The sequence below is a fragment of the Ochotona princeps genome, chromosome 18, assembly GCF_030435755.1.
Source record: "Ochotona princeps isolate mOchPri1 chromosome 18, mOchPri1.hap1, whole genome shotgun sequence".
NCBI lineage: Eukaryota > Metazoa > Chordata > Mammalia > Lagomorpha > Ochotonidae > Ochotona > Ochotona princeps.
The window spans coordinates 31995899-32010149 of NC_080849.1; the positions used below are offsets into that span (position 1 = coordinate 31995899).

General features: G+C 39.0%; 1 protein-coding gene across 1 annotated transcript in view; it reads left to right on the top strand.

The window, feature by feature from the left end:
* The window catches only part of KLHL14 (kelch like family member 14), a 92191-nt gene that overhangs the window by 518 nt on the left and 77422 nt on the right, over positions 1-14251 (top strand). Inside the window, exon 1 of the mRNA XM_058677054.1 lies at positions 1-467. This exon is cut by the window's left edge and continues 518 nt beyond it. Within this exon, the coding sequence (XP_058533037.1) occupies positions 1-467 (467 nt within the window). The remainder of the gene's footprint in view (positions 468-14251) is intronic.

Below are 14251 nucleotides of genomic sequence, written 5' to 3' on the forward strand. Positions count from 1 at the left end.
AGCAAGATCCTGCACATCCCGCAGGTCACCAAGCTCTGCGTGCAGTTCCTCAACGACCAGATCTCGGTGCAGAACTACAAGCAGGTGTGTAAGATCGCCGCGCTGCACGGCCTGGAGGAGACCAAGAAGCTGGCCAACAAGTACCTGGTGGAGGATGTGCTGCTGCTTAACTTCGAGGAGATGCGCGCCCTGCTGGACTCGCTGCCGCCCCCCGTGGAGTCGGAGCTGGCGCTCTTCCAGATGTCCGTGCTGTGGCTGGAGCACGACCGCGAAACCCGCATGCAGTACGCGCCCGACCTCATGAAGCGCCTCCGTTTCGCGCTCATCCCGGCCCCGGAGCTGGTGGAGCGGGTCCAGTCCGTGGATTTCATGCGCACCGACCCGGTCTGCCAGAAGCTGCTGCTGGACGCCATGAATTACCACCTGATGCCCTTCAGGCAGCACTGCAGGCAGAGCCTGGCCAGCAGGTAGGAGACAACAAAGACCAGGGCGCCAAGTGGGGGGTTGGGAGGGGGGTCTTGCTGAGAGGCCAGAGGAAAGACAGGGGGCAGGAAGAGGGGTAGAGGATTGGACCGACCCTGAGGGAGGCTGTGGCCAGCTGGAAAGCCACACAAACACTTGCAACTGTGCAAAGTTGAAGTCAGAGGCCCCCAAAGGTCAGTGGGGGAAACCAGCCTCCATAGCATCCCTGAGTGGATGCAAGCCCTGAGTCTCCAAATCCTGGACTCTGAGCCTGAAGCTGGCAGGCAGATGGAGGCAAAGGCCAATCCCTTAGACGTGCAGCTTTGAAAGCCTGTCTCTGAGCCAACAGCACCACTTCCCCCTCCCCGCTCCACCCCACATCACAGCCGCACGTCAAGATAGGCTTGGTCACCCAGGTCAAGGGACTGTTTTGATGGCAACTCTGCACCTGTCTGCCCCCTCTCAACTGCCTTGGGCAGCAGAAGCTCTCAGGTGACACTGTCAGGGGACAGCTTTACTACTCTTGCCCTACACACAAGTTGGTTGGTTGGTTGTTTACTCGCGCTTGAGATCTGTGACGTCTTTGGGAGATTAGAGTTCCCCCAAAGCCTGGTCTCCTAGGGTCGCTACTAAAAATGCTGACATCCAGAGCCCAGGCAGACCTTTCTATTGAGGGAAGGAAGCCTTTCCTTTCCACTTCCACAGGAAAGCAAATCAAGAGACTTCAGGGCAGCGGGCGCCCCTTGCCTAAGGACTTCTGTTCCACAAAGGAGAGCAGTTTGAGAAGTGGAAACTGGTGGGCTGGGTTGGGGGCCAGGGGAATATGTGTTTGCTCAGGAATCACGAAAAAGTTGGTTTTGCTGTTGTTGCTGTGGTTGCAGTTTCGAATGTCTGCATGTGCGCTGCAGGTAGAGCTTTCTGTCAGAGAGAGAGAAATTATGCATTTGTGCTGAGAAAAGGCTGTGGAAATCAACAGTAATGTCTTATTGGCTCCAATTCTAAAATCCTTTTTAATAAGCCCTGGAAGAGTTTCTTTTTTCCTTTTAGAAGAGGGACATAGCATCTTGTCAGGTGACTCTGGCGAGTGTGTTACGTGATGAAAGTAGCAGGTGTGACAATTAATCATGGCAATTCCAATTCAGAGTGGTGTCTGAAAGATGGGGTTCATCCTTATGTGCAACCTTAGGTACTTCGACGTGTGTTTGGGGATGGTGTTTTCATCAGGTTTCCGCCACACCTGGCTAACTAAAGTTCTAAGAAATAGAAAATGTTCTCTGCAGTTGCTTAGGCAACACAAGGGTTAAAGTGAGACCAATGGGAGGCATAACAATGTCTTGAACTTATAAGAAATCCTTTACATAAATTTTTTTTTCTAGGATCTCCAAGAGGTGTGTTAATGAACTGTGGTGTCAAAAGATGAAGAGTAGGACAGTGATAGAGGGGAAAGACCCAAGCTCTGTGTTCTTGAACAGTGAACACAGGAGTCCATGTGAGAACAAGACCATGAATGTATTTTTATTTATCAGGAGGTTTTCCTTTATCTAAAGATCAAAATGGCAAGCTCAGAGTGAAGGGCAAATGTGACGACTCCAAGAAGAGTTGGTGATTAATGCTCTGCTGTTTTAATTCTCATCAATTTTAAGAGATACTATCAATATTTTTCACTTAGCATATCTCATACATATTCAAAAATTCAGACACAACAGCTATAGTCTTGAATGCCCGTTTAGTCCAATTTTTAAAAAATACAGATATGTAACATAGTATAAATTCAGAAACACAAAGAGCTAATAAAATGAAGACTTACTTGTTTCGTGTAATTTTGGAAAATTAACTGTATTAATTCAATCCAATACATAATTCCTGAAACCTTCAAGGCACTTTTGTCTAATAAGTATGTGCTGAGATTTAATGTTAGGCGAGTTTACTTTCAAAATGCAAAATCCCTTTCCCACCTTCCTCTGGATTCACTCCACCAGCTGGGGCCTGCTAGCTCTGTCCTGGTGGATGGCTGAGATACCAGGCTTCCAGCTTCACTGGGCCATGTCATTTGAAGGATATGTAGTGGTGTCTGACCACTGAATGCTTACAAGTGTCATGGATGCTGCAAGAATCTGATACTTCTGCAGTAGGGGAAAAAAAAAAAACACAACTGTGCATCCTTTTCAAAAGGAAGATATAGAAAATTGTCCATGTGAACCTGGTTTTGATCTCAAAGTAATATAATTTAGAATTTGTTCCATTATTAGTAACTGTAGTGTTCTAAATTGTGGTGGCTAATGGAATTATTCTGACTTTAATTCACAGAAAGAATGCAAAATAGCAATCAAGATTTTAACTTTAATGTGGGTTAATATGCTATAAGTTGCAACCAATAGCATTAAATCAACCCTTTATGATACAAGCAACATAATGTAAAAACACTCTCAGTCTTCTGTTAGTTTCATAAGGAAATAAACGTTTTAAATAATTGTTTCTGAAATAATTTTCATTGAAGCTGACTGAATTGAAAGTCATTCTGTATAATTTTTTTGATCTGCAGTTTTTAAAGTCTAATTAGGGAAAATTTCATGACTGGAAAGACTGACGAGAAATTAAAATGGACCGATCTGTGGAAGTAAGCACAAAATAGGAGCAAATAGAACAACTTCGAAAGAGAATTTCCTTATTTTAAGAATATGTAATCTATAGAAAGTAAGGGACAGCAATGTAAGAATAGTAATTTAAGTATGATTTTAAACATAATTCTGAATTTTAGTCCAGAAATGTGAAGCAATCCAAGCACAACATCTAAATCCTAAAATTAATTTTAAAATGTTGCTGTAGTTGCTGAGTTTTTCTGAATATGTCAGTTTCACTTAGATCCATTTCTATTTGAACAAAATAAATAGGACAATATGAAAAATAACAAACATATTACTTTGTACTCAAACACATACATAAGTAATTTAAGATGACAGGACTTGACAAAGGATATAAAGTGTCAAACAGAGGAGCAAGTTTCAGTGATTTATGGCAGTTTGATTACCATAGTTAATAATCATGTTTGTGTGTTTCAAACTTTCTAAAGGGGGAGATTTTAAAAATTTTAGCCACAAAAATGCTATAAGTAGATAATTGGTATATTAGTTACCTTGATTTGAAATTTTCACCATCATATACTTATGTCAAAACATCACATTGTATCCCCAAAGCATAAATAACTTTTGTTTGCCAATTACAATTTTTGAAAGAATATTTAAATATCCCACAATTACAATACCTAGAAGTCTTATTTATTATTTTTGTTTCATAGAAAAAAGCAAATGGAAGTTCTTGAAACTTTTTCTAAATATGACAGTGTTCTAAAGCATAAATTTTAATAAAATATGATATTCAATGCTCACTATGTTAAAGTAATTTTCAGTATTTTTTTCTAAATTTGACTTATATAACCGCAAACTGTCTAATTTGTTCTTTTCAAATTTTAGTACATAATTGAGTAACTATTTCAAATAAATTAAGTTGGGATGGAGTAACTGATTTCTTTCTATGTTTTCATTGCTCCTAATACAATATAATAGTTAAATGCATATTGAAATTCGAATGAATTAAGATTATCAAATACAGGTTTAATGTTGCACTTTATCAATACATTACTCAGTTTATATTATTGCCATGTAACAAAAATCCTTAGAGTGTTCTTGAAGACAACACTTGTTAACAGATATCTTCATGAAAATAATGAATTATTTCAAAAACATTTAACCAGAGCTATTATGCTCCTTAGAGACCCATGTTGTAGTTTTCTTTTTTTAGAAATTGTGTTTTAAAAGATGATGGTAGACTACCTTATATAGATTTCATCCTTTACAAACATAGTCAAACAAAGATTCCACAAAAATTAATAGAAAAATCAATTTGAACATCAGGAGTACTAATTACCTAGTAACTAAAATAACTTGCAATGATTAAAAAGCCTGTCAATTTTCTAATGCACAGGTTTGATTCCTGGCTTTGGTGCTTAGAAAGTGTTTCTGTAAATGTAGGACACATATTTTTGTATTAGTTCTCTAAGTTCTAAATAACAACCTTAACAAAACAAACTAATCTTGCATCCACGCATTCTCTGAATTGTTACTTTCCTTTATATCAATTTGTTGCTTTCAGATTAGAAGTTGTCAGTAACTAGATTTTTGTATCAGGAGTTATTCAACCATTCAGGACAATTTGTTTATTATCTGTAACAGGACCACCGATTACAAAATTATCTCCTATGTATGGGAGCCAAATAGGTATGTCCTATAATCAAATGGTAATTCGTGTAGATATTAATGCATTGTATTGGCAGAGAGGACCTACTGATGAAATTTGAAATTCTATTATGTGCTTGTGTTTTTCCCCATTTTTATATATATTTTGGGATTCACTCACCACCTGAGATGAAGCTTAAGGATCTCAATATTCTTTAAAGCACCGTGAAAAATGTGCTGCTACCTTATTAACAACACTCAATGAATAATAGATAATGTTCTAAGTACTTGGCAAACAGATGCCACTAACAACCCTAAAGAGTGAATATCACCATTAGCTTCATTTTGTAGATGGGAAAAGTTAAGCACTGAGGTAAAAACTGCAGGACAGAGTCCAGGCTGGGGCCATTTGCTCCAGTGTTCTCTAGCACGGGGGACCCCTAGGCTGTCACCTAGGGACTGACCTTAGAGATATAGGTAGATATCTCATTTTGGAAAGAAAGTTAAACTAAAATGGGTCTAATTTTCAATAAGCCAAGGAAAGGAGTTCTTGTAGACCAGAAGTCAGTAGTTTTTTTCTAGGGGTGGTTGTTTGTTCTCTCTGTAGCAGAGGGCCTGGGTCTGATACCTAGTTCTAGCTCCTGATTTCAGCTTCCTAATAACACAGACCTTGGAACGATGTTTAAGGATGAAGTAAATGACTTTGTGCTACTCAAGTGGCAAACCTGGAGTGAGTTTCTGGCTCTCACCCTTGGTCCTGACCAGCCCCAATGCTGGAGGCATTTGGGGAATGAAGCAAAGGTCATAGTTCCATTTGTTTGTTTCTATCCCTGAAACAAACAAACCAAGTAATAATTATTTTGGTTTGGAGATCACAAGGTCTCTGTTGTAGCTATTTGCTCATTCTTACCTAGTAGTGCCACCACAGCCATAGACCATATGCAAATAAATGGGCGTGAGCATGGTACTGAAATTTCATGTAATGTTCACATGCCAGAAAACATTCCTTTTACATTTTAAGTCATTTAAAAACATTTTTAAAATATTGTTACTTTGGAACAACACTGAAATAGGAGGTGGACTATATTTATTCTGGGAGCCATGATTTGATTTGCCAATCCCAGTTCTAGGCACTTGGGGTATGTCATTGAAAAAAGCGGAAAAAGCATTTACCCTATTCCCATAGAAATTATTCCCTTCAGTCTTCTTCAATTTTGAAAGAATTCAGTTCATAGTAATCATTTGTGACAAGTTAGAGTGTCAGATTTCCAGAATGCAGTGGTTAACAGCGATCCCAGGAAGCAATAGATGAGTTGCTGCTTTTTCAAGCACCCTGGATGGAGAACCTCATAACGCATGTGGAATGACCTCCAAAAGAGGCTCCAGTAATGTCTGTATGATGTTTAAATGGAAATCAGCTGTTTTAATGCACTTCCAAAGAGATTGACATTCCAATATCAAGGTTATGAAATAGACATTTGAATTATCACAAACGTAGGTTTTTGTTCTTTAAGATGCCATCCTCCTTCTCCTGCAGTTTAGAACAAAGGGCATGTGTTATCAGGATGCCTAACCTCTGAATCAATCAGCCAGATTGGGTATTGAGACCCTCTCTGCTTCCACCAGAAAGGAGTACTCCTCCTGTTGCAGATCTGTTTTCTGTGTTCATCTTCCCAACTAGACAGTGATTTATCCAAATATTTGTAGCCACAGCACTTCATTCAGTAGTTGACCTTGATCCAAAATGTGAATCTGATGTGAATTGCTATTGACCTTACATATAACTGAGATTAACAATTAGGATTTGTTTCATCATAGTGTGAATTAACCAAGCCAATGTGAGATAAAAATACAAGCAATTTTAAAGATGATTACACACACACACACACACACAAACCAGTAATTTGTCAATAGCATTACTGTTACTACTGAGCAGCTACTAAGACCTTGAGTTATTGCTTCCAATTTTAAGCATCCCTGTTTCAGTCATTTTTAAAAGATTAGAAAACTAAGACTCAAAGAAGGTAAAAAAAAAATTGAGTTGGTGGTTCTTATCAATACTTGGAGAATGCATTCTTAATTCATGCCATAGCTTCTACTACTACTACTAACACCAAACTTTGTTTTACCTCACCTCAGAGTAACTCAAAGTTCTACCTAACACTTGCTGAAGTTACCCATCCAATAAAGAAGAGTGAGAATATATTTGGAAGCCAGAATTCTAACCTGTTGATAGAACTGAACTAGTCTGAGATTGAGGAGTTAAATAATGAGATTGCTGAGATTTGTGATCATGATACTGACTAGTTCAAGATAGTGAGCCTGGCCATGGGTGTTTACCCTTGTGGTTAATTTCCATTCTCACACTGGAATACCTAGATTTGAATCCTGGTTCTGGCTCCTGGCTCCAATTTTCTCCTAACACAAGCCCTGGGAGGTGGCAGTGATGACTCATGTAAGTAGGCCCTACCACCCATGTGGGTAGGTGACTCCTATCATCTGCTTTCAATGTAGCCCAGGCCGACTGCTGCAAGTGTACGGGGAGTGAGCCAGAAGAGATGAGGCTCACTCTGTCTCATTCTCTCCCTCCCTCTCTCTCATGTGTGGACTCACTCTCCAACTCTCAAACAAAAAGAACTAAAATAAATTAAAAAATTTATACATTGTAGATGTGTAAAAATAAGAACATTGTTCAACTATGAAAATTAATCGTGAAAAAAAACTTGAAGCTTAAATTTAAACAAATAGTTATTTTCCCAGGATTTTTGAGCAAGTTAGCAGAATCATCTCAGGATTGTTTCTATGATAATGGAATACTATTCAGGTTAGTGATACTTTTTGGTGATGAATACAACAGATAAGCACCCACGTCATACAAATGACCACATATTTTAACAATGTAGGCTAACATTACTCTAATGAAAATCTGTTTACATCTTTGTTCAAGAAAATCATTTTAGCCATTGTTATGCCACAAATGTTTATGGCTGCTATCATTCATTTAAAATTTCAGAAAATATTTTTACCCAATGTCCTTTGTGTTAGCTACTGAGACACTTCCCAACAAATGGATTACTAACATTTTTTTAATGGAAAACAACACTATTTTCATAAAGGCAGAAGGGCAAGTTAACCAGAGGAAGAAATATAAATTATGACATAAATGGTATAAGGAATGTGTCCATTTTACCATAAATTTCAAATTGGTTTCTCCACTCACAATATTAATGAAAACAGGGTCACACAATATTGAAAGTAAAACAGCAGGATAGTAGGGAAAACTTACAATAATGAGGAAATGATAAGAGAAAATAAATTACAGGGAAATGAAGGAGGAAAAGAAACAAGCATTAAGGAAGATACAAAGAAATATAATAAATCAAAGAAATTACTAACAGGTAAATTATCCCAAAAGGGATAAGAAAGAGAGCTCGTGGGTGGGAGAATATGGAGAAGGATATTTTAGAGGTTGGTGATTAGATGTTCAATATTTACTGACAAAATTCAACCAAGAAGCATTTATAGTGCTATGTGAAACCTTATGAAATGCTCAGTTATCCAGAGTTCCATTTTTTAAAAAAGGTATCTATCCATGATTCAATTCAATAATTATATATTTATAATCTGAATGGATGTGTCATTTTTAACTTTTGTTTTTATTGTGAGGTAACACAATAGATTTAATAGTGTTCTCCAGTTATGCCAGAAGGAGGAGATGAAAATACATTTGCCCTCTTTGTAGAAATCATCATACTGCCTGTTGTAATTTCAGCTGGCACCAGGCCTAAGGAGCAAGTCAACCTTCACCACCTTGAACACCTTTGCTAACCCCTGCTCGTGACAATGTCACACACCCGGTGAGGACTCGGAATGTGCTGTAATTTAGCACTAATAAGAAGGTGTGCTGTGAAATATCCTCCAAGTTTGCCTGGAACATATCTAATGCACTGTATTTTGAGGCACAGAGTGAAATGAGAGATTTTTCTTGACATCATGTAGCTTACAGTAAAGACAGGATAATTATGGCACAAATTAATTGCATTAACAGTACACACTGTAGATTAGAAAAGTACCTTAAGAAAGGACCTCGTGGAGCTAAGTGCTGGAACCTTGCCTTGGTGATCAGAACAGATAGATATTCTTTGCAGAAAAGGCTCAGGATGAGCTTTAAAACACATGGCAGCTAGTCATGTGTTGGGGATGGAGAGGCCCAGGTGTGACAGCACACGATGGACGCCTGAGGCAGGAATGAGCTTGGTGCTTTCCCTGAAAACAGAATGTATGGTTGGAGAGGCAGAAAGGGTTGTCCATCAGAGCAGAGTGTAGGTCCTACCAGGAGAGCTGCTGCAGCAATAAACTCGGTCATGGAAAAGGCAGCATATTTAAATGGAACCAAGAAAAGATGCAATGCAATTGTGGAAACACTATTACCCTTGAAATCGAAAATCTAAGCAATGGTCTCGACACCACCACATTAGGAAAATGGGTTCATACTCTAGTTCGTTCTAACTTTGTCAGCTGAAACAGTGAAAAACTGATAACTATCAATTATTTTAAAAGACATGACAGCAAAGTTTATCTCAGTTGCACTTCTTCCTATCAAAATAACTCTAGGATTTGTGACTTCACCGATGGTACAGCAACTGGGACTTTTAGGACCGTAAGAATGACCTTGGGATAACCCAAAGGTTAAGTCAAGGGCATTAGGAGGAAGTGGGAAAATCTACAACTTCTCTTTAATTTTTCAAAGGAAAAGTGATGGCCTTTTTACATGTCAAAGTCTTTCATTCGTTTCCTTCAGAGAAAAAAAATCCCTTTTTTCTTTAATCTCCTACATTTGATTTTAGAGGCTTTTTTACCCTTTACCAGACCCTGGCTTCTTTACTCCCTTGAGTGCCTGTGAGTGAGTTGGTGAACTGCACCTGCGTGGGGACTCTGAACTTCCTCCCAGCTCAGCTGGGCCACCGTATGGAGACAGGCTCACTGGAGGCTGCAGAGAAGTGAGCTGAAGAATTACAGGCAGTTTCACTTCCCTGCCTTATGTGCCTTCAGGTGCCTCTGAAGACAGGCAAGGCCAGTGAGATGCGGGAGGACGGCAAGCGTCAGAATCCCACAAGGCAGAGTCGTTGCAAATCTAGAGGCATTGTGGGAGAATGTGCAGAGACAGAGATGTGTGCATAAAGTACATGTTGTTGGGTGCCCCCTCCTCACCTTCCGTTCAGTGATAGCTGAGATTTTTTTTTAGTCAAATAAATGTCTGTTGAGTAAGTGGGGTGGAGGTGAGATAATAAACAAATTATTGGGTAATGAGGATCCATTTGTTGCCAAAAACAAAAGTCATATTTGTAAACTCTGCAAACGAAGTAGCAGGCTGTTGTCACTCCTGATATTTAATACCCCTCAATCTCAGCCACACCAGAGCATTCCAAGCAAAAGGAAGTGACTAGAGGTGGGGGTGTAAAATCTGCTATGAAGGGGACCTTGGAAGGGAATGTTTTAATGCTGTAAGAAGGGGAAAGGGCCTTGGGCACTTCTACTCATTTACACCAACAGGAACTCACTGATACTCTAAGGATCTCTGGCGAAATGGGGGTGCTTTAGAGAAGCAGTGTGTGCCTGCAGAACAGACCAAGTTGGTAGACTGTTTCCTATGGCAACTTGACTGCCAGTGCCAATTATAACTCCCCGTCTTCCTCTCTTCAAGTTTTCACAAGCGTTCATTCCAAAGTGAGGAAGGGGAAAGAGAAATCTGATTGCTTTAGGTTACAATGCAAACCTCTTAAACAGCTCTATTACATATAATTAGTACCAAAATATCAGATAGATGTGGGTTCAAATCCTACCCCAACCACTTACAAGCTTCCTGTCCTTAGGTAGTTTTCTTAACCTATATTCGGATTCCTCATTAGGGCAACTGTGAATGTTGAAACTGGTGTGTCCACAATAATTAGGATGGTACATTTTGTCCCCTATTTTGTGCTTTAGGTTCATGTTTTATTTTATCCACCTTGAGCGATCTAAAGAATGGTATCTGTTGCCATCCTTATGATCTATTCATGTTAACAGAAAATTTAGAAACACAATAGCAGATTTACAAAGAACAGCTTTATGGGACAGTAGTTTGTATATTATAGAATTCACTTATCTAAGTGTATATATTTCACTGGGTTTTAGTAAATTCTCAGGGTTGTGCAACCACAGTCACAATCAATTTTAGGGCATTTTAATCATTCCTTCTTCCACTTAACAAACAAGTAAAACTATTAGTAATGAACTCCTCCACACTATTTCCCCTACCTTATTTCTAGGTAGATACTAATCTAATTTCTGTCTTCCTACATTTATCTATTCTGGAGCTTTCATGTCAATATCATCATGCAATGATAGACTTCTCTCATGTAGCAATCTTTTCAAGGATAATACACACTGTAGCCTTTTTATGGCTGAATAATGTTTCATTGTATGAATGTTACATTCAGTTGGTCTACCAGTTGATGGTCACATGGGCCATTTCCAGACATTCATTTGCTATTATGAATTATGCAGCTGACATTTATGTCAAAGTTTTCGTGTGCATCTGTATTTTCAGTTCATTTAGTCATATAACTAGAAGTGGAAGTGTTGGCTCATTTGGTAATTCAGTCAATGACAAACAAATGTTTAACCTTTTGAGGAACTACCAGATAGCTTTTGTTTTCTTCCTTTGGCCATGTCACCAGCTGCATCGGTGGTTCCAATGTAATAGCATCTTCACTTGCACCTATTGTATGCCTTTCTCATTCTATCTCAGTGTGTGTGAAGTGCTCTTTCATGATGGTTTGTATTTTGCCTAACTACAGTGAACATCTTTTCATGTGCTTACTGGTCACGTGTGTATCTGTTTAGAAACATCTGTTCAAATCCTTTGGCCATTTTTTAGCTGCAGTATTTGTCTATTCACTATTGCTCCATGTCTTTTAACCATTTTAGTAAAGTTTCTTATGCTTTCTAGAACATATCTAGGCTACCTTCTGTAGAAATGATGTGTTCTATTTGACAAAAATGAAAAGAAAATGCATACAGATATATAATGAAAATTTCTGTAGAAATTTTTACATAACCCTATGATTATCATTTAAAAATCTTGGTGTTTGATGCGGTGCTGAAAAATACCTGTGACTAATTTTGATCTTTTTTTTCTTCTTTGTGTGATTCTTTTGGCTTTGTGGACTCAGGCACTGTGTTTCTCAAATGATGGTCTGGACTTACTTTAGCACATCTTTTATTCAAAAAAAATGATTCATTATTCCAGTTATTTACTTAAAAGTTCTCACAAACACATCAATATGTATTGCAACAATGTTTATACAATAATTATTTCAGGGAAATGAGGTGGAATTCTTTGACTGCCAAGACAGTGATAACTCATAAGGAGAAGAAATATGTCAAAAGAGAGCAAAAGTTAAAAAAAAAAGCTCTGTTTAATGGTGATACAAAAACATTCTTTGTGAGGATCAGCAGGAAACACTGACGCACACAATTTCAGTCATGGCTGGAATCCAACGGAGGGCTTCACTACGCACATCACCAAGGCAGAGCCTGACACAGAAAAGCTAACTTTCCTTTCTCCTTCGATACAGTCTCCTCGTCATTTTTCTCAGGGACAAAAATATCTGCAGCTCTTAACAATACAGGTCTCTTACTACGCTTAGTACATTAAGTACTATTACTTCACTGACTTTGTGGAGGATTTGGAGAGGAAGAAATGTTCAGTGCACACATTCAGTGCTTGCAGTGCTGATGGGAATGCTCTGTTCTGATCATGACCCTTTCTGAGAAATCAAACTCTTACTTTCTATAAAGAGAGTTATATCACTACTGTATAACAAAGACAACGCATGGCCATGATCACTGCTTAGAATAGAAGGTCAGAAGAATTCTAATGCAAACACTGTTTCTTACCTAAATTTAGGGAAATAGAGTATCATCAAAGTACATGACAATTTAGAGTTTCTTTTCAAAGATTAGCGAAAGATACCAAGAAAGCCATTCACCTTTCCCCATTAGCTACTACCTTGTCTCAAAACAGCATTGTCTTGCCTTGGAAAAGGCTTATTCCCCCTAGAAGGAATTTTAGATAGTGACTTCAGCCCATCTGTAAGTCATGACACACTTGCCTGTCGCTCAGGCAAGATCATCCTCAAAAGTTCATCAATGAAAAAGCAGAATGCAAAAAGGAAACATGGAAACACCATCCTTAAAATACTCAGAGTCAAGGTTTGCAGTTTCACAAGTATTAAAGCAGTAGCAGCCAGCTCAGGTAAAAATCTTTTCCAAGAAACATCCCCCAGACAGGAAAGAGCCCACCTCACCACACACACACACACACACAGGCCCTGCCTTAGTGTGCTGCAACTAACAGTCCCAGCTTCAGAAAGTAGTGTTTAAGACATAGCAAATAATCATCTCACCTCAGAAATCATTTTGTGGAGAGTGCTTCACATTTAGTGTGTGTGTGTGTGTGTGTGTGTGTGTGTGTAAAAGAGAGCGTTTGGAAAATGCTAAAGTCTTACAGAATGAGAAACATTTTAAATTTCTGAAAACTCAAATTCTCATCTACACTTTATAGATGCCGTTCATAGTTCACAATATCAGATTATAGGAATCACTTCCCCATATAACTGCCTTTGTCTTCTTCCTTCCTGGTTGTCTGTCCCACCACTGCAATATTGCTTTTCATTAATATCCACTGTTCTAGTGCCCAAAGCAACAGCAGAGAAGTAACCACAAAGCCTGTCTCTGCACTCGTGCAATTCTCTAGAGTGTAGCTGAGACTGCTACAAAGGATAGTTACTGCCTGACATGAGTGGAAAGATCGAGGCAAGTTTGACCATAAGGTCTCCTTCTCCAGTGTCACTGTGCAAAACCGAGTGTGAGACTGCTTGACGTTCCTCAATCCCAGGCTCCTTTAGGCAAGATAGTTCTGCTAAAGATGCCTGTAATAGGATACTGGGGCTGCCATGACAGAATATCAGACATTGGGTAGCTTAACAGAAACTTACTTACCCACCCTTGTAGAGGCTGGAAGATCAAGACCACAGTGCCTCAGAGTTGATTTCTGGTGGGACCTCTTATTTTGACTTGCAGGTAACCATCTCCTGTGTCCTCTTAAGGACTACCCTCTGCTCACATAGAGAATGGGGGAAGATCAGGTGGATGTCTCCTAGTTCTCCTAGGACCCAGTTCTTGGTTTAGAACCTGCCTTCATGACTTCATTTAACCTTGTTGCCTCCCTAATAGCCATGCCTCCAAATAGTCACAGGTAGGGAAGGAACTCGAATAAGTCCATAGCAAGAGCCAACCAACACAAAGATTCAGTTAACAGATTAGGGAAACTAACTGAAATGGCACTTTCAAATAGATCTGCACAGGCAAAATTATACAGGAAATGAGAAGTTAGAAGAGGGGAAAAATGTACATCTTTCTTCCTCAGTCCCCTAAAATCTTACCTAGACTAGTGGGCCTCTTAAGAATGGCCATAGAGATTTTTAATGAAATACACGTTCCCCCAATCTATC